Source organism: Danio aesculapii, chromosome 6, assembly GCF_903798145.1.
Source record: "Danio aesculapii chromosome 6, fDanAes4.1, whole genome shotgun sequence".
NCBI classification, from domain to species: Eukaryota; Metazoa; Chordata; class Actinopteri; order Cypriniformes; family Danionidae; genus Danio; species Danio aesculapii.
The window spans coordinates 31,863,841-31,882,315 of NC_079440.1; the positions used below are offsets into that span (position 1 = coordinate 31,863,841).

Genomic DNA, 18,475 nt, shown 5'->3' on the forward strand with positions numbered 1-18,475 from the left:
CCTTTTATCATACAAATACTACAGAACTTTAGATCAAAAGCACACAAGATGCACATCGTTTCAATAAACAATCTTTAACAATCATTAAATATTCATTCATTCATTTTCTTTTCGGCTTAGTCCCTTTATTAATCCGGGGTCGCCACAGTGGAATGAACCACCAACTTATCCAGTACATGTTTCACGCAGCGGATGCCCTTCAGGTTGTAACCCATCTCTGGGAAACATCCATACATACTCATTCACTCTCATGCACTATGGACAATTTTTGCTTACCCAATTCACCTGTATCACATGTCTTTGTACTGTGGGGGAAACCGGAGCACCCGGAGAATACCCACGCGAACGCAGGGAGAACATGCAAACTCCACACAGAAACGCCAACTGACCCAGCCGAGGCTTGAACCAGTGACATTCTTGCTGTGAGGCGACAACACTAGCTACTGCGTCGCCATCAATAAATATTTTTGTTTAAAATATATGATACAGGTTTCGTTATGGTTTATAAATAAATGTAGAGGGAACAGTTCAGACAGTGGATACACTGAGCTAGTTTTATTCATCATAATGTAGGTTTACTGTCATTTTTTTCTCACTGCACACCCCCATGTAGAAAGCTGATATATGGCATGATAAATGGCAACATATGCAAATTACAATTGGATTCCACATACTGTATCTAAAATCTCATAATAGTCAATAATTTGTTAAAATCATTTGTCAAAAATCACTATTTACATTTTTTTCAACCATATCATACATATCAAACATCAGAATTATTAGCCCCCCTGAATTATTATCCCTGTTAATTTTTTTCCCAATTTCTGTTTATTTTTTTAGCACATTTCTAAACATGATAGTTTTAATAACTCATTTCTAATAATTGATTTATTTTATCTTTGTACTGATGACAGTAAATAATATTTTACTAGATATTTTTTCAAGACTCTTCTATACAGCTTAAAGAGACATTTAAAGGCTTAACTAGGTTAATTGGGTTAACTAGGCAGGTTAGGGTAATTAAGCAAGTTATTGTATGAGGATGGTTTGTTCTGTAGACTATTGAAAAAATATAGCTTAAAGGGCCTAATAATTTTGACTTTAAAATGTGTTTTAAAAAAATTAAAAAAAAACTCTTTTATTCTAGCCGAAATAAAACAAATAAGTCTTTCTTCAGAAGAAAAAATATTATCAGACATACTGTGAAAATTTCCTTGCTCTGTTAAACATCATTTGGGAAATATTTAAAAAAAGAAAATAAAATTCAAAGGGGGGCTAATAATTCTGACTTCAACTGTATATGTGCGTGCGTGCGTGCGTGCGTGCGTGCGTGCGTGTGTTCATAAACAGCCCTATGGAAACATATTTGTAGAGGTAAAATACATAACATAATAGATAATACATTTACGTAATATATATGTACATATTTGTAATTCTAATAGTTAAAAATGGCAATATTTTGACATGTATGACATATTTTATATAATGTAAAATTCATATGAACTATTATGTCACATATGTACTTTGCATATATTTCTATATATGAGATTTCTTTTTTGGGATCTGTGTTTCATCAGTCCCGTCTTGTGGATTTGGTCACAGCTTCTCCTCTACATCACAGTGGTGTTTTCATTACTCAAAAATCTTGGAAAGAATCCAGGCCTGACATTGGTCTGCTGTGATTGGGCTTTCTTACATACAGTACATCTAAAATATGAAAACATTGTCTGTAAAAGAGGTACATGGAAAAAAGAAACCATAAATATGGAATAGGATGAATAAAGATGAAATATATAGATAATGTAGCCCAGTTGGTCATCTTCTGTGGTAACTGATGTCATTTGATTTATCCTGAAACGTTCATCATCTAAACATGTAGTATTGTGGATCAATTTCCATCAAGAGTAATGCAACAGTTATTTGTCATTTTGGGTGCTTGTATCAGTTGATAATAACATCATGTTAAGGAAATGAATACACATTTATTTCAAATGTAATGTCTGAGTTGCATTTTGAAATGGCATCAATTTGATAATTAATTGTATTCTACTGAAAAAGTGGTCTTAGTTCAATGAACAAAGTAATTTTGACTTGTGTGTATTGTATCCAAGCATATGAAATAAAAGTTCAAAGTTTTACAAAAATGTGCAATTTTGGCAATGGTGGTGAATTTTGTGTCTAGAGTTTTAAAAATTGACACCAGAGTTCTGAAATTTGTGGCAAAACTGTAATAATGGCCTTCAAAGAAGAGGTTGTTTTCTTTAGTTGTATTATCCCACCACCATCTGGTCATACTTTGCTATTACATGTCTACTTTGCTTGATCTAAATAAATAAATAAATAAATAAATAAATAAATAAATAAATAAATAAATAAATAAATAAAACAACGTAAATTAGAATAAAATGATAATAAACGCCCCCCTTAATATAAAGTCTAGTGCAGAAGAGAGCAATAACCAATAGGGCACTTTATGTAACAGAATCTCTGTGGTTTTTACATGCCCTCTTTTCACTTTAAGAGAGAGAATTTTGAGAAGCGTTCATAAATTGCACAGATATAGGCATCATTATTCTCTCTGCTGGTTTTTGCTTGGCCACAGGACTTCTTTTAGACATAAAATTTGCAAGCATAGAGCTTTCATATTATAGTGAACTGCCCTTACAGACTAACTGGACTCTTAAAAATAAAAGCATTTTTACTGGCAGCAATTCATAGACATGTAAAGGCCTCTACAATCATGGAAAATTTCTACTGGAAAAATAAATAATAAAGAAAATGTAATCAAATAAAAAAGTAAAGAACAGTGAATGGTTCTGTATTGTTACGTCAATGCAACGTCCCTCGCAATAAAAATAATAATAATAATAATAATAATAATAATAATAATAATAATAATAATAATAATAGTAATAATAATAATTATTATTAATATTATTCATTCATTGATTTTCTTTTCAGCTTAGTTCCTTTATTAATCCGGGATTGCCACAGCGGAATGAACCACCAAGTTATCCAGCACATGTTTTCGCAGTAATAATAATAATAATAATTAAAAAACTGTTGATATTTTTTGAGTGTGAGGATTGTGAATAGAAACTGATGTTTATGCTATGTGTAACGTTACATCAATTAAAAAATATTAATTAAAATATTTTTGTATTTTCTCGAATACATCAAGTTCAATGCAGAGTGCATAGAAAGATGATTAATCCATTAAAAAGCTCATGTTATGTTTTCGAAGATATTTCATCCTGTCCTACACAGCTCGTTTATAGTCTATTAGCAATAAACAAGCATTATTCATCTGATTTGATCCGCCTGTAAGCTTTATCAAGAGCTCTATTTTGCCTTGGAAAATAATGTACAGCAACTTTTTGTCTCACACGCGCTTCCGTTGGGCTGCGTTCGAAGGACGTTTGAGGGGTTGCCATCGGTGACGCGTCCCTACGCAACCAGATCCCGCCCTTATTCTTCAATCTCCGCTGTGATTGGCGAAATTAATCCAGACCTTCGAAAACTCGCAAAATGATTAGTCAGAGCAGTTGTCAATCTCCCAAAAAATCTATTTACAGTAGGTTGTGAGCGGATCAAGTGTATCCGTTCAGATTAAAGCTGGATCTTACTGTAACTAAAAGCGTTTTCGAGCTGGATTTTTTATAATTAGAAGCTATTTTGTGCCATATTTTATAGTTATTCCTCGGTGGAACGCTTTAATTCGTCTTTTTTCATCTGCTGAAGCTGAACATCAAGGAAAAAGATGTCTTCGGACGAAGACAGAGCGAAGGAGATTCTGAAGGGGTTTAAACTGTATCCTTAACTGATGATGGGACAGATTAGCCTGCTAGCTACAAACCTAAAACTCGTACAACTTTACATCATAGCTAGCTAGCTATTTGGTGTGTAAATGTGTATTATTTTGACGGTTTTGAAACGAGGACTCTAACGTTACTATTAATGATGCTTTTTTGGGGGATGCTAGTTAACGTTACAGTTAGCAAAAAAAAAAAAAAAAAAAACCGGGAGGTGAACTAACGTTAGTTATTATTTATTTTGCTCTTGTTAGTTGTGATGATGCTTAGTACTAGCCTGATCTTAGTTTAATCAATCTATTTTTATTATATCTAAAATGCTACCAAGCTACAATTTTCTCGGCCATGGCAGTCTGTCAGTTAACAGCTAATTTTGTAAATATTAAAACTGTTAGACATCTAATCAAGTTTTGGAACCGTTTTTAAAAAGTGTCTATGCTGAAGTCTGCAGGCATTATATACAAAAGCAGATTTCTACAGAATTTTAATGTATGATTGTGAGTAAAAAAAAAACTGTAATTTCGTAATTTCTCCAATCCAGATTTTTATTTTTTATGAACTGCATTCATGACAGATTTTTGTATCATGTGCATTATGTGACAATTAATGTGCATACCTGCATTATTGAGTTACCTGCATATGAATAACGTGTCATATTGAAGGCTGTCGTCTTACAGCAGTCCGATGGTGCTTATTGGATTATAGACGCTTTGAGTTCAAATTCCCTCTAGGTATGCATTTATTTGAGCATATTAGCATCAGTAACTAGTGGGATGTTCTTTGCTGCAACTGAAAGTTTGGTTAATGTTCACATCAGCTTCAGGATAGTATGAGACTGTCAGGCACCTGATTCTTGGGATCAGGTGCATTAGCCAGGTGAAATCTCCTCACACAGTTTGTGCCTGCCATCACGATTACATAACATTGGCTAGTGTTTCTATAATAGGCTCTGAAAATCTGATGAAAATAATCAGACTTGCACCAGAAAGTTCTGATTGAGTGGAAGTGGTTTGAGAAATGGACATTTCTGGAAAATTTGGACTGCCCTTTCAAGTCTAGATGCACAGTGGTTTTCTAGAGTTTCTTCAAGCAGACATGGGTCTACCCTGTGTGACCTTCTTTGGGAAAGCAAGGGTGTGTCTTGCAAGCTGGTAATTCTTAAATCCTTGATTTGAAAGGACAGGGATTTGCTGCCTTATGCTCCTCACATCCAACTGTGTGCTGTGTAAGGAAAATCTGTAGAAAATGACCATAGACAAAAACAAACTTGCATATTTTAATGAAATATCTGTGAGTGCCTGTGATAAATATCTATCTATCTATCTATCTATCTATCTATCTATCTATCTATCTATCTATCTATCTATCTATCTATCTATCTATCTATCTATCTATCTATCTATCTATCTATCTATCTATCTATCTATCTATCTATCCTATTTATATAATTTTTACCACAAGTACTCACAGATCTTTCATTAAAATATGCAAGTTTGTTTGTTTTTGTGAATGTATACATATATTTATATATATAGTCAAGCAGAAATTATTCAAACCACTGGCAAATTCTCACTTTTTTTTTTTTTTTTATTCAAATGTAAATAAAAGCTTGTACATCATCTTATTATCATTGGAAAGAAACCTGTGTCATTTTAGGTAAATAAGTCAATTAAAAAAACTTAAAAACCTAAAATAAGTAACTTAAAGTCAGAATAATTTTAGTCTTGACCGTCTGTCTGTGTGTGTATTTGTGTATATATATATATATATATATATATATATATATATATATATATATATATATATATATATATATATATATATATATATATATATATATATATATATATATATATATATATATATATATATATATCACTTAATTTTCTGTTCAAAAAAAGTTTGTGGTTTGTCCAGTTAAAAAAAAGTAGAAGAAAGGAATCATTTATAATGTTATGAAGATTTCTGTCAATTAGATGTGTTTTTTTTAAACTTCCAATTCATCTAACAATTCCCAAAAAAAGAAGGAAAACTGTTTTAAATATTGAAAAACAGCAGATTAGAATGATTTATGAAGACTCATTTGGCACTGATAAATGAAGAAATGGCTGCCGAAAATTCAGTTTTTACATCACAGGAATAAATCACATTGTAAAATAGTTTAAAAGACAAAACAGGTCTTTTAGATTGTAATAATATTTTCCCAATAGTTCTCTATTTTTAAGTAACTACATGCAGCCCTTCTAAAACAATATAAATCTTACAGATCACACGTTTTTGAAAGGTTCAGTCAATGTATATAGTCAAATAGGCAGAGAAAGTTTATTCAGATATTGATTTATGTAAAGTGGAGCACTGGCTGGTGTGCCATATAAATCACAACAACAATCACCACTTGCATTACACTAAAGTTAAAATAATATCTGTTACAGCATCTCCCCTGCATGTAGGTTTTGAACTCAGCTGTTTTCGCTGAATATGTGTCATCTTAGTTTAGCGCAGCTCTTTATAGTAGTGTGAATCTGGTACATTGTACTTACACAACAGTGTTTCAAAGTTTTTGTGCAATAACATCTCCAGGCTCCGTCATATCAGCCTTCCGTGGTTTTTTTACCCCAGTGTGGCCCAGAGGTGACTACCATGTGCAAAGCATCATCCCCTTGAGTAGATACAGTACAAAAAACACTGACTTAAATAATGAAAATGAAAGATATTGTTTTGTATGGTAAATTATGTTTTTTTACAAGTGTTGCTTTGTAAGCTGTGCTGCAGAGATGCAAGTTTTGTCTGGCTCTAGCAGTATTATTTCACTGATCAAAGGAGTTTTTTAAGGATAGTTATGTTCCTGTGACTAAGTTTATTTGGTAAAGCATAGTAAACAGTCTCCTGAATTAACAGGCGGAAATGGGATGTGTTTCATGTACTGAGTTTTTTTTTTCACACTGTTATCATAAATCTCTTGCACCAGCAACAACAGACTGGAAATGGCAACAATGATGACTTTTTAAAAACGAATGTGGCTTCCGTGAAAGCATTGGCGCCGAGGGGACTAATTACCTCGACAGTGACAGTGTTTGTGAGTAAAAGGGTCTCTCCCCTGCGACTCTCAATGTGCTCGGCAGGTGAGATTCACAGACATCTGTCACCAGTAATCTCAAACACAGTCGCCTGGTGCTTCACATACGGAGCCGAGCACTTAAATAGTTACTCATTTTTAGTGGCTTCAGCAGTTTGCAAGTTCAGGGTGAAATTAATCACAGGATATAGAACGTGAAAATATTGGGTTGGGTAATTTAGTTATTGTAGTTAAACAACTTGTCTACTAAAGAAAGTAAAGTAAGGGATTACTTTTAACTTTAAAGTTAATGAATTACAGTTACTGTATTAGACAAGATTAACCCATGCCTCTTTGCTCAAAGGTGGGGACCCCACTAAATGTTTGCACTGCACAACTCCCCTTACTGTAAAACACATTTTACAGGACTGTAATGCTTTTAATGATTCCAGAAGCCTTTTTATGAAATTAACTCTCTTAACAACATTTTTTAGCAAAGTGACACAAGGAAAAAAAATGTAATACTAATAATTAACACTAAAAATCCTATTTAATTTATGTATTCATTTGTTTGTTGTTTTTAATTGTATATTTATTATTGAAATGTTGCTGCCATGAAAATACCCTTAGTTACTGACATGGCATTAAATAAAAAATGCATTACATTAGAATTAATGTTTAATGCACTTGCCTTAAATACTACATACATTCAACAGTTCTGTATAAATTAATTCAGAAAAGCCGAGGAATCTTTTATAGAGTATTTTTTGCGATTAGAATATATTTTGCGTAATTAATCTATTTTTTTTTTACTAAAGTTTCCATTTATGAATACATTTGCATACAATTAAGCAACATTTGATTCCAAAATTTGTTTATGAAAATTTAAATTCAGAGAGGCAGAGTAATTGAACTAAAGAACATTAGATTTGTCTGACAATTGCTGAAAGATAAAATATCTTATATAAAGATATGAAATATGTTGTTAGTTTGGCATGTTTTGATACAAATAATATTTTAGCTTTTAAGTGTTTTATTTTTTTTTTAAATGATACTAAAAGATAACATTTTTCTCACATTTAAAGAATCAAAAGAGTTTAATTTCTAATATGCATTGAGATTTATAGGAATTTAAAGCAGTATTTAATCAAGTAATTAAATTATGTAAGAAGTAATTCAGATACTTTTCAGACAAAGTAATTAGAAAATAAAGTTAATTACAATTTTAAAGGTATAATTACTTTTTGGTGCAGCTCAACACTCGATTTAAAAATCTTTTACTTTTCTTAAGTCTACTAAAATCATTTTTAAAGTGAATTATTATGATTGGGAAATTGAATTAGCTGAATGTGAATCCTGGATCATGTTGTTGCCCCAAATTAATTTAAAGTATTTCAGTGCATCAAATTAGTTCAATATAAGTCCTATGCTTAGTATAAATATATAGTAATAAATTAATATATCAAGAAAATAAATGTGGCCGGGTTACTCTCTAATCACTCATATAATCATCCATATATACAGTATAGCTTGTCATGGAATAATTCTTGTCTTAAATATCCCTGACAAGTTTTTAGGGTAAACTATTGTCCATATATGATGCTTAAAAACGCCCTTCTCATCTTTTAGCCCATATGTATGTATGTATGTATGTATGTATTTTTTTTTTTTTTTTGTTGGCATGGAGGATTTTGATGATCAGCTCAATTCAACAGGAACAACTTTGGGATTAGCATTTGTTAAAGAGCATTTATGTGTTATTAATGCTTAAAGGATGGATTAGGATTAGTGATACATGATGTAGCAATCGTGTGTCTCCCTGAGTGAGATCTCATTGGGATTGGTAACCAAGACCTGTGCTGTGCACCTGTAATGACACATGTAGTCTCGTGTGAGTATGTGCTTTACCAGCCTGAGAGTTTCTTACAGGTGCTTTGGATTTGAAGAGGTCAGATGTCACTGACATTGAGTACAGGGCATTCTGACAAAATGTTGTTTAGCAGACAAATCAGGTTGTTTTTAGACTTCAAGTGTTGTCAGTTATTTTTGATCAGATACTTTTTAGACGGCATTTAATTTAAAATAATAAATCTCCCATCCCATCTTTTTAAAGGTCAGTTCAAACCAAAAATGTTAACAATGAAGGTAGCAATTTCTGTGTTAGGATCCATAGTCTTGCATTTTTCCCATGCACTTTGAATGCTTCAGGTCTTTATAGTTTAATGAAGTCTCACATTTTGTTAATATTTTAACTGACTAGTTCTTAATTTATATGCTCAAAATAATTGATTATATTAGTGCTGTGGACCTAACATTACTTTTAAATGTTGAATGATTATTAAACTATATCTTCATTGTTATAGTTATCATCCTTGATGTGAGCAGGCCTTTAAATCCATAACACCCTATTCTCTGTGGAACACATAAATATTTATAACAGGATAAATAAATTAAGTTGCTCTTTTCAATCCAGGGAAAAGGGTGGATTCGTCTGTTGAACAAGATATTTAGTGAAAGAGCCAGATTTAGCAGGCTTTTACACAACACCGCTTTCAACTACTACAGCATTTTGAGGACCTGAAGTAATAACTTGGGAAAACGAGTTTTAAAGGATCACTCCACTTTTCTTTTCTTTTTTTTTTTTTTTGAAAATAGGCAGACTTAAAAGGTTGAGTTTTACCATTTTTGAACCCATTCAGCCAACCTTCAGCAAATCATTTCACCATAAATCATTGAATCGGATTATACCATTAGCATCTTGTTCAAAAATGACCAAATAATTCTGGTAATTTTCCTTGACTCTTCTGTAGCGTGTGCCAAGATCAACAGAAAGTCAAAGGTTGCTATTTTCTAGACCGATCTGGCTAGAAACTATAGTCTCTTTCTGGTTTAATGATGTAATCATAAATATCTTTGCTGCTATCTCATGAAATTAGAGTATAGTTCATAGCAATATCAGCCTAGAAAATACCAATTTTTCATTTCCCTTATGTTTAGCACACAATGTAACTACAGTAGAGCCAGAAACTTTTTAAAATTTGAGCGAGATTCCAATGGTCTAATCTGATTCAACGACCATTGGCTGAATGGGTTAAAAAATGGTAAACCAGAACTGTTTACCTCCAGAGTCTCCATGTAGTCTCCTTGTAAACAATGAAAGCTAGATGTTGTAAAAAGAGTGATGTCATGCAAATGTGTATACTTGTTCAGCAGTTGACAATAGCCCTGTGCGATTTGGAGAAAATATCTAATCTGTTTTTTTTAGTTTTTTTTTTTTTTCTGGGCATTCCGCATAGTTTGATTGCGCAATTCTGATTGGGCAGAACGAAAGTGTGCTCACTCAATTGGCAAGTAAGACTGTCACACACGGCAGTCACGCATTCGCTCTGGGTGGGGAAAATGATATAATGCATATTTATATCATATTGCAGCCTTTTGCGAATTTCAAATTGCGATTCGATTTTGATTAATTGCGCAGCCCTAGTTGACAACCATAACAACAATGGCAGACTATAGAATTACACCCAGGTTTGCATATACTCTTGAGTATGTGTTTGCTTTCAATGAAAAAGGATTTCACAAACACCCTTATATATAATATACAAACATGTATAATATATAACAAATCTACATAGTGTGCATAGTATGAATGTAATATGTATATACTACGCTCAATTTTTCTCTTTTTTTTTTTTTTGTTTACTTTTATAAGTCAGATATAATTATTTTGTCCCTTACTGTTTTTCACCCGCTGAATATATTGTTGTATCCACCTTATTCTGCAATATATAAGCAAGCTGTTTTCTGTGGTTGTGTTAGTATTTACAATTTGCTTGCCTATATGGGGAAACCACTAGGAATGACAAAAGGCAGTGAATGGTCAAACTACTTGCCCTATAAGTAAAAATAATATATTAAGAAAATACCAGTTAACATCTTCAAGCTGCATAACAAGCTGTTTTTTAAAGCTACAAATCAATTAAAGTGGGATGCAACCAAAGTGTGCAGGCAGGCGTGCAGTTTTTTTTTCTCCAACTGCTAGCCTGGCATTTTAGTTGTATTGTGAAATTGTGGGACAGGGATTTTGACAGCATTGCTTTTTGTATGCTGAACGTTAATGAAAAGAATACTTTTAGTGGAGCCTTTTAGCACGGCTGTGTCTTGTAAAAGTGCCCTTATCAAACAAGACGAGTTTGTCTAAGACCACAAGGGTGAAAGATGGATCAGTGTGCACATATCCTAAGAAAGCTGGTGCTTGATCAAATAAAATAAAAATGAAATAATAAATAAACTAAAATCACCACATTGGCGCTATTGCTCTCAAAAGACACTTTTTTTGACCTATGTGGTCTTCATCAGGTCACACTTCATTCTGTAAAACTGTCAATGGGAGTGAAAGGTAGGGCTGGGCGATTATTGCAAAAAAAAAAAATCACAATATCTTGTTTCATATCATTCGGAATTGATAATTATTGAGTATTGTTTAACAATCAATCTAGGTATAGTAGAATTTTTTTACCACTTTATTTTAATTTACCAACATTACTAAGGCAAATAGTTTTAACAGTCAAAAACTAAAATACTTAAAATATCTCATCTCTTCATAATAAAAAAAAGTGTTAAGGAGACTAAATAAAATGTCACAAACTGTGTTCAATTGTAAAGCGTAAATATTGAACAATCAAAGCAAACTTTATGGTGTGAATAATAATGAAACAGTAAACCTCAAAATCAAATCTTTCAAGTAAAGGAACCTGCCATCATTATTCAAATACATATTGCAACTTTACAAATTGTGAAGTTGAATTGACCACATTACCCCTATGCTAAACATTCTTTTAGATGGGGAGCTAAGGGCTGGGATGCACAAGAAAAGAACCAAAAAGCCACTCTGGCGACATCCTTTTTTATTTACAGTCTCCTCAATGCTGCTATACGGCATTCATTTTAGTGTGTGTTGTTATTCTGACCTGAAGTGACAAGCGCGAGCGTGTGGTTTCCTTCACCATTTTCAGTGCGCTTTGCACTCGCGCTCCCCTGCAATATTTCTGTAATTAGGCAAACCAACAACCGTTTTCTCAGAGGATGACATAGACAAACCATAGCTGCAGCTCTGAGACAAGTTTAAGGAGAAAAGTAAAAAGCACTGCAGTGTTTGGGTGCTCTGTGTTTGTCTGAGGTAATTAGTCTGCTGTTACTGAAATGTGTATAAACCATACAAAGTGTGAAGCAGATTGGTTAGTTCTACTTGCATGAATTGCGGTGCGCTCGTGTCATTTGGAAAAGTTCAGATGTTTTCAACTATGTGTACCTGGAAAAGCGCGCGCGTCACATGTGCGCCGCTTGACCAACATGTGCGTGTCACACTTCCATTTGCGTGTCGTGCAAGTTCCGCGCCTCCATTGGAAATGACAAACTTACAGTCTAAGCTTATTGACATTGTTATTGACCAACTCAATCTACAAGTAGTACAAATTAACATTAGGCTACATTTATTAAGAGCAAAGTGGGTTAAGACATGCATTTTTTGTTAAATAATGTTGTTAAGAGCAGTAAATTGACTACCACAAAACTTTGTAAATTACTTCAGTACTTTGTCTCCTTTATTTTGCATCTGAAAGAGAAATTCATACTATATTTCGTATTCAGTAAACATGCAGAGAAACAACTGTTCACATCATATTATCACTGCATGTCTTCAGTAAATCATGGCGGCTAGTATTTAAATTATTATTTTATTAATGTCTAAAGAGTTTGAATCAGGAGTGTCACGGTGTGTTCGTGTGGCTTTCTCCAGGTGCTCCGGTTTCCCCCACAAATTCAAAGACATGCACTATGGTGAATTGGGTAAGCTAAAATTGTCCATAGTGTATGTGTGTGAATGAGAGTGTATAAGTGTTTCCCAGTGATTGTTTGCAGCTGGAAGGGCATCCGCTGTGTAAAACTTATGCTGGATAAGTTGACTGTTCATTCCGCTGTGGCGACCTCAGATTAATGAAGGGACAATCTGAAAAGAAAATGAATGAATTAAAGAGTTTGAATCAGCTAATGGTGAATCTGGCCATTAGTGTGTTCTTTAGTAGTCTTTAATAGTGTTTCGTGGACTGCTTACATGTATTAGACTTTTGTTAGTTTATTTCTTTTTGAACTGTTGAACAATCTACTGAACCTCTGTTCTAGTGAAAGAGAAAGTTTTGACTGGACACAAAGTAAACTTTCACTTCTCTGAGCAGTGAACCCATAACTCTGATTATTGCTTTGATTTATTTATCTCCCGTTGACACCATGGGAATTTTACCAGATTCTATCTTAGATGCTGAATGTTTGCCCTGAAATCAGAAGATATTGATCATGCCTTGACTTGTCTTCAGAAACTGGATGAATCTTCGAGATGCTGAGACAGGGAAGGTTCTCTGGCAGGGGACCGAAGACCTCTCTCTTCCTGGGGTAGAACACGAAGGTTTGTGGTTCTCAGCCTTACCTTGCATTAAAGATTTAAACTGTTGACTAGACTAGGCTACGCCAGTTCTTCTCTTATGTCCACTACTTCACAGCTCTATTTAGTGATGTCAGTGCGAGGTCATGAGCGGATCGCTTTCACTTCGTTTTCTCATTTTCAGTTCTGAGTTTAGTACAGAAAGTGCCATGTCTGCTAACTAACGGACCTGAATTTGTTTTTTCTTTCCAGCTCGGGTTCCTAAGAAAATCCTCAAATGTAAAGCTGTCTCCAGAGAGCTGAATTTCTCTTCAGTAGAAAAACTGGAAAAATTCCGACTGGAGCAAAAAGTTTTCTTTAAAGGCCAGTGCCTAGAAGGTTGTTCAGAATTTTTTTTCTTGCACTTTTTGATAATGAATAGCAGTAGATGTTCAGATAAATTCTTGCAAGATGTATTTGGTTCCTTTGAAGGTCCTGTGAAGTGCTTTGAAATATGCATATCGATGATTGACTTAATATTAACCGAACCATGAAGAGAGGGTGGGACATAGTGTAGCTCCTCCCCTTTAAAAAAAAAAAAACAGCCAATAGTGTTTTTTAATCACCTTCATGCCGGTGGTTGAGCTCAAGTCAATTAAATGAAAAGCAAATGAGAAGCGTCTTGTTGGGGGTGGGGCATGTCAGATACTAAAGAGCATTTGATTGGACGAGATTTAATGAGAAAATGAAGTTTGAGGTGACGTGAAAAAAAAAGTTGTTCCTCTTAGGTGGAAGTGACAAACTACAAGCTTTACATGTTTGTATCAGTTTTATATCTTCTAAACTCAAATTTTATAACCGTTTTGAGCACACTAGCTTACAGATATGCTAAAAAACTAGCAATACTGATGTCTGTAATACTAACATCTAAAAGACTTGAAACCTTTAAGGCTTCTTTTCTAGCAATCAGTGTGTTATAATTACATCATTCATGAAAGTGATTTAAAAAACACACTCCTCCTATGAACTGTCTGTGTCATGGGACTGCAGTTTCTTTAGTAAATATGGATGAAGAAATTAAACTTAATTCTAACCATTCATTCTCATTTTACCGAATGAGGCTTTAAAAATAAGGCTTTCACAATAAGCACTGCTAAAATTGTTTAAATCGAAATTGTAAAACTATATATATATATATATATATATATATATATATATATATATATATATATATATATATATATATATATATATATATATATATATATATATATATATATATATATATATATATATATATATATCACCTTAATGTTTGGTTTCTTGTTAGCATGGCTTGCTCATATCAGTGACAGTATCAGCCAACTTGGGTCTGTCTAATTAGATTTATTGCTATCCCAATCAGGCACAAGTAAGAGAATGCTGAACATTTACAGTACATGTATACTTTTCCTGTGATTCTTAAATAAACTAAATAATAAATGCAGGTTGTTTTAAAGGCTCATTGATTAAATAAATAATAAAGAAAATAATCTTGCATTTATTTACAGTTAATTTATTTAGCATTCACTTATTCACCATGCTGCAATCTGCATTTACATTTTGATATACACCTAATTTCATGGTTTTATTGAATTAGACTGATAGTACATTAAAGGGTTCATCCAAAAAAATACATTTCTGTCATTTACTCACCCATGATTTGTTCCAAACTAGTAAGTTGCTGTTGTTTTTCCCCTGTAACCTTTTGCTACAATACTTTTTTTTCCTATGGATGTCAGTGGTTTTCAAAATATTTTCTTCTGGTTCATCAGAAAACAAAATCTCAAACTGGTTTAAAACAAATCAAGGGTCAGTAAATGATGACAGTTTTCATTTTTGGGTGAACTATCCCTTTAAATGTCATCAAGTCAATATGGAGTTAGTTTCCTCCCTGGAATAAACAATTTAACTAAATAAAATAATAATAAATTAAATAACATGTAAATGTCCTATCTGACTTTTTCCTAAAAATTGTGACTTTTTATCTTGATTCTATTATGATTTTTAGGCCAAAATTCTGAAACACAAAGTTGCAGTTCTGAGATCTCTAATTTATGAATTCAGAAAAAATTAAGTCAAAATTGCAAGATAACAACTCTGAATTGCAAAATAAAAAGGTTAGATGATAGAGATGAAAATGTACACTGAATTGTGAGAAGTTATATTTGCAAAAGCATATAAACTCATATTTGAAAAGAATTGTTAGATGTAAACAGAAATGTGTGAGATATTGCCAGAAAATTCAAAATTGTAATATATACAGTAAATGCATTTATTTATCATGTATTTTTCCACCAAGTGAGGTGTGAAAAAATGACTTTTACTGCTTGTTCAAACTACTTTTGAGTTGTAACAACACATTTTGGGGGACAACTTAATTGTTTATGTTCAATCTATTTCAATTTACAGTGTATAACAATGTATGTCTGTAAAAGTAAATTCTTATTAGCCTGCATACGAACAATTTGAAAACAAAGTAACATGCATACCCTTTGTGTCTGTTTCAGAGTGGTTTTTTGAGTTTGGCTTTGTGATTCCTAATTCAACAAACACATGGCAGTCTTTGATAGAAGCCGCACCAGAGTCACAGATGATGCCTGCAAATGTCTTAACGTAAGAATTTTTTTTTTTTAAATACAATGTATGCTACTGATATATCAGAATTTAATCAGTGGTGTAAAGTAACAAATTACAAATACTCAAATTACTGTCAGTAGTTTTTCTCACAAATTGTAATTTACTAAGTAGTTTTAAAAATGCGTGCTTTTACTTTCCCTTGAGTAAATTTTTAGTGCTGTATCGGTACTTTTACTCCTACTTTCCTTCAACCTGCAGTCACTACTTCATTTTTTTTTGTTGATCAGACGTTGGATTTGGGTTGCCATAACTGATGAATAAATGTCAGTATTTGATGTCAATATGATGTTGGTTTAAGATGTTGGCTTGACGTTGGATTTTGGACACTTTCTAACAACCTAAAATCAACCAAATATCAACGTGATTTGCCGATGTTATTGGACATTAAAATAACTTTGTCCTTAGACACTGACTAGACATTGAATTTTAGTCACCTTATGTCACGACCAAAATCTAACCTAATATTAATGTCTTATGACGTTGTGTGCCTGCTGGGCAATAACTAGATGCACTACAGAATGTTACGTTTACACACATCCACAAATTAAATGTCAATGCATCAGCTTTTCACAGCATAATACTCACTACTCTTGAGTACTTTTAAAACGGCTATGTTTTACTCATATTTTGAGTAATATTTACAACAGATACATTTACTCTAAAGTTGATCTGTATTAATCATGACTTTTCTCTTGCAGTGGTAATGTTGTAATAGAAACCAAGTTTTTTGATGACGACCTTCATGTCAGCACATCCCGGGTACGACTCTTCTATGTCTGAGACATGGTATCTTTCTTCTTCTTTTTTTTTTTTTTACTGTCACTCCGGAGGATGGACCCATCACTACAAGAGGAGAAGCTCGACATATTGAGTTTTTCTTCTAAGATGCTGTAGAAACAGCATTAAAGGGAACATTTCAATAAAACCCAGTTTCGAGACAAACGGTCACACCAGTTTTATGGCAGATAAGGACTTGTACATAAGAGCTCTCATGCTCATGACTACCTGGTTGTGTAAAATACCTGTTTGTATATGTTTTTGTTCTTCTCCTTCTATAATTCATTCCTGCAATGTACACTGCTTCCTCATCAGCTCTTTTTAAAAGGTTTTCTCCCAGTCTGTGTGGTCATTCATGGTCTCTTTTTTAGTTAAACTGTAAGATAGGCTGTGTTTTAAAAATAAATGATGTAATTATTAATTAAAATATTGATATTGATGCTCTCTCTCGCATTTTTGCTTGAAAGCGTTTCCTGGCAGAACTAGTGATCTAATAGATTATTGTTGCCACACATTGTATGTATGTGTATGTAACCTCCTAAACATGACATAAACCTAAGTGGATTTTGAACAGATCAGAAATGGTTCAGAAGTTTTCAACACATTTTGCTCATTTTGCCTGTAAAGCATGTGAATCCCATTGTTAATCTCATGGAATATTTAAAAAATGTATATAATTTAATTAAATATAATTTAATACACTAATATATATCTTCACCCTCTTTATGGTTGGCATGAGGTTACAGCAAATTTGTCTTCATTTGAATTGCTAGTTTGTTTTGGAGTTTCTGGGAAGGTTTGGAGTAAAAAAACATTGAAAATGTTGATTAAAAAAATACTCACAGCAAGAAGGTCGCTGGTTCGAGCCCCAGCTGGGTCAGTTGGGATTTCTGTGTGGAGTTTGCATGTTCTTCCCGTGTTCGCAGGCATTTTCTCCGGGTGCTCCGGTTTCTCCCACAAGTCCAAAAACGTGGTATAGGTGAATTGGGTAAGTTAAATTGTGAAAAGTTAAAGTGAATGAGAGTGAATGGATGTTTCCCAGTGATGGGTTGCAGCTGGAAGGGCATCAGCTGCATATGAAACATGTGCTGGATAAATTTATTCCGCTGTGGCGACCCCAGATTGATAATGGGACTAAGCCGAAAAGAAAATGAATTCTCTATAAAAAAAAAACAATAGAAAATGTCATTAAATGTCATTAATCAAACAATAACAACAACAATCCAGGGTTTTTTAGTAATTTAGTCCAAGATAAGTGCCAAGTCCTTCATCATAGTCCTTGTTCGTATTGCTTTTAAGTTGGTTGATCGCTCAATACACTCAAAATACATTTTCATTTCAATTTTAAATTTAGGGGGAAAAGGTTTACATTTACAAAACTTGCTCTTATGAATATGAAATTTGGCCAACAAAAAACAAGAAATGTTTTCATGAAATAAGTATTATATTCCTTTTCACATTCATGGAAATCAAAGATAACATTCTTATATGTAAATTCAAAATCTGCCGTCACATAAACTTTTATAAAATCAAGAACATCACGCCAAAATGTCATTGAGTGAGGGCAACTCCAAAATAAATGAACAGAAGTTTCAGGATTCACTAAGCAAACAGAACAGTTGGTGTTAATATCATTCTTAAGTTTTTTTAAGATTACACTTTTCTGGACAACAAAGTCCGTGGAATATAAAAGATTTAAATCAATTGCTTAAAACGTACTTCATTACCCAGAGTTCT

The 18,475-nt window shown here is 33.1% G+C and overlaps 1 protein-coding gene across 1 annotated transcript; it reads left to right on the forward strand.

Annotated features, from left to right (window-relative positions):
* Positions 1-3,571: 3,571 nt before the first annotated feature.
* On the forward strand, positions 3,572-17,171 carry pde6d (phosphodiesterase 6D, cGMP-specific, rod, delta). The gene is made up of 5 exons (XM_056459070.1): positions 3,572-3,810; positions 13,239-13,327; positions 13,556-13,681; positions 15,832-15,937; positions 16,660-17,171. Exons 1-5 carry the CDS (start codon positions 3,761-3,763, stop codon positions 16,739-16,741), a joined length of 453 nt encoding a protein of 150 aa, XP_056315045.1. The 5' UTR covers positions 3,572-3,760; the 3' UTR covers positions 16,742-17,171.
* The last annotated feature ends 1,304 nt before the right edge of the window (positions 17,172-18,475 follow it).

Excerpts from the sequence above, each read along its gene's own strand:
- pde6d (XM_056459070.1), top strand. The coding sequence starts at position 3,761 with ATGTCTTCGGACGAAGACAGAGCGAAGGAGATTCTGAAGGGGTTTAAA. Across the intron at positions 3,811-13,238 it reads ATTCTGAAGGGGTTTAAACT|AAACTGGATGAATCTTCGAG; the intron begins GTATCCTTAACT and ends ACTTGTCTTCAG. Across the intron at positions 15,938-16,659 it reads ATGCCTGCAAATGTCTTAAC|TGGTAATGTTGTAATAGAAA; the intron begins GTAAGAATTTTT and ends TTTCTCTTGCAG.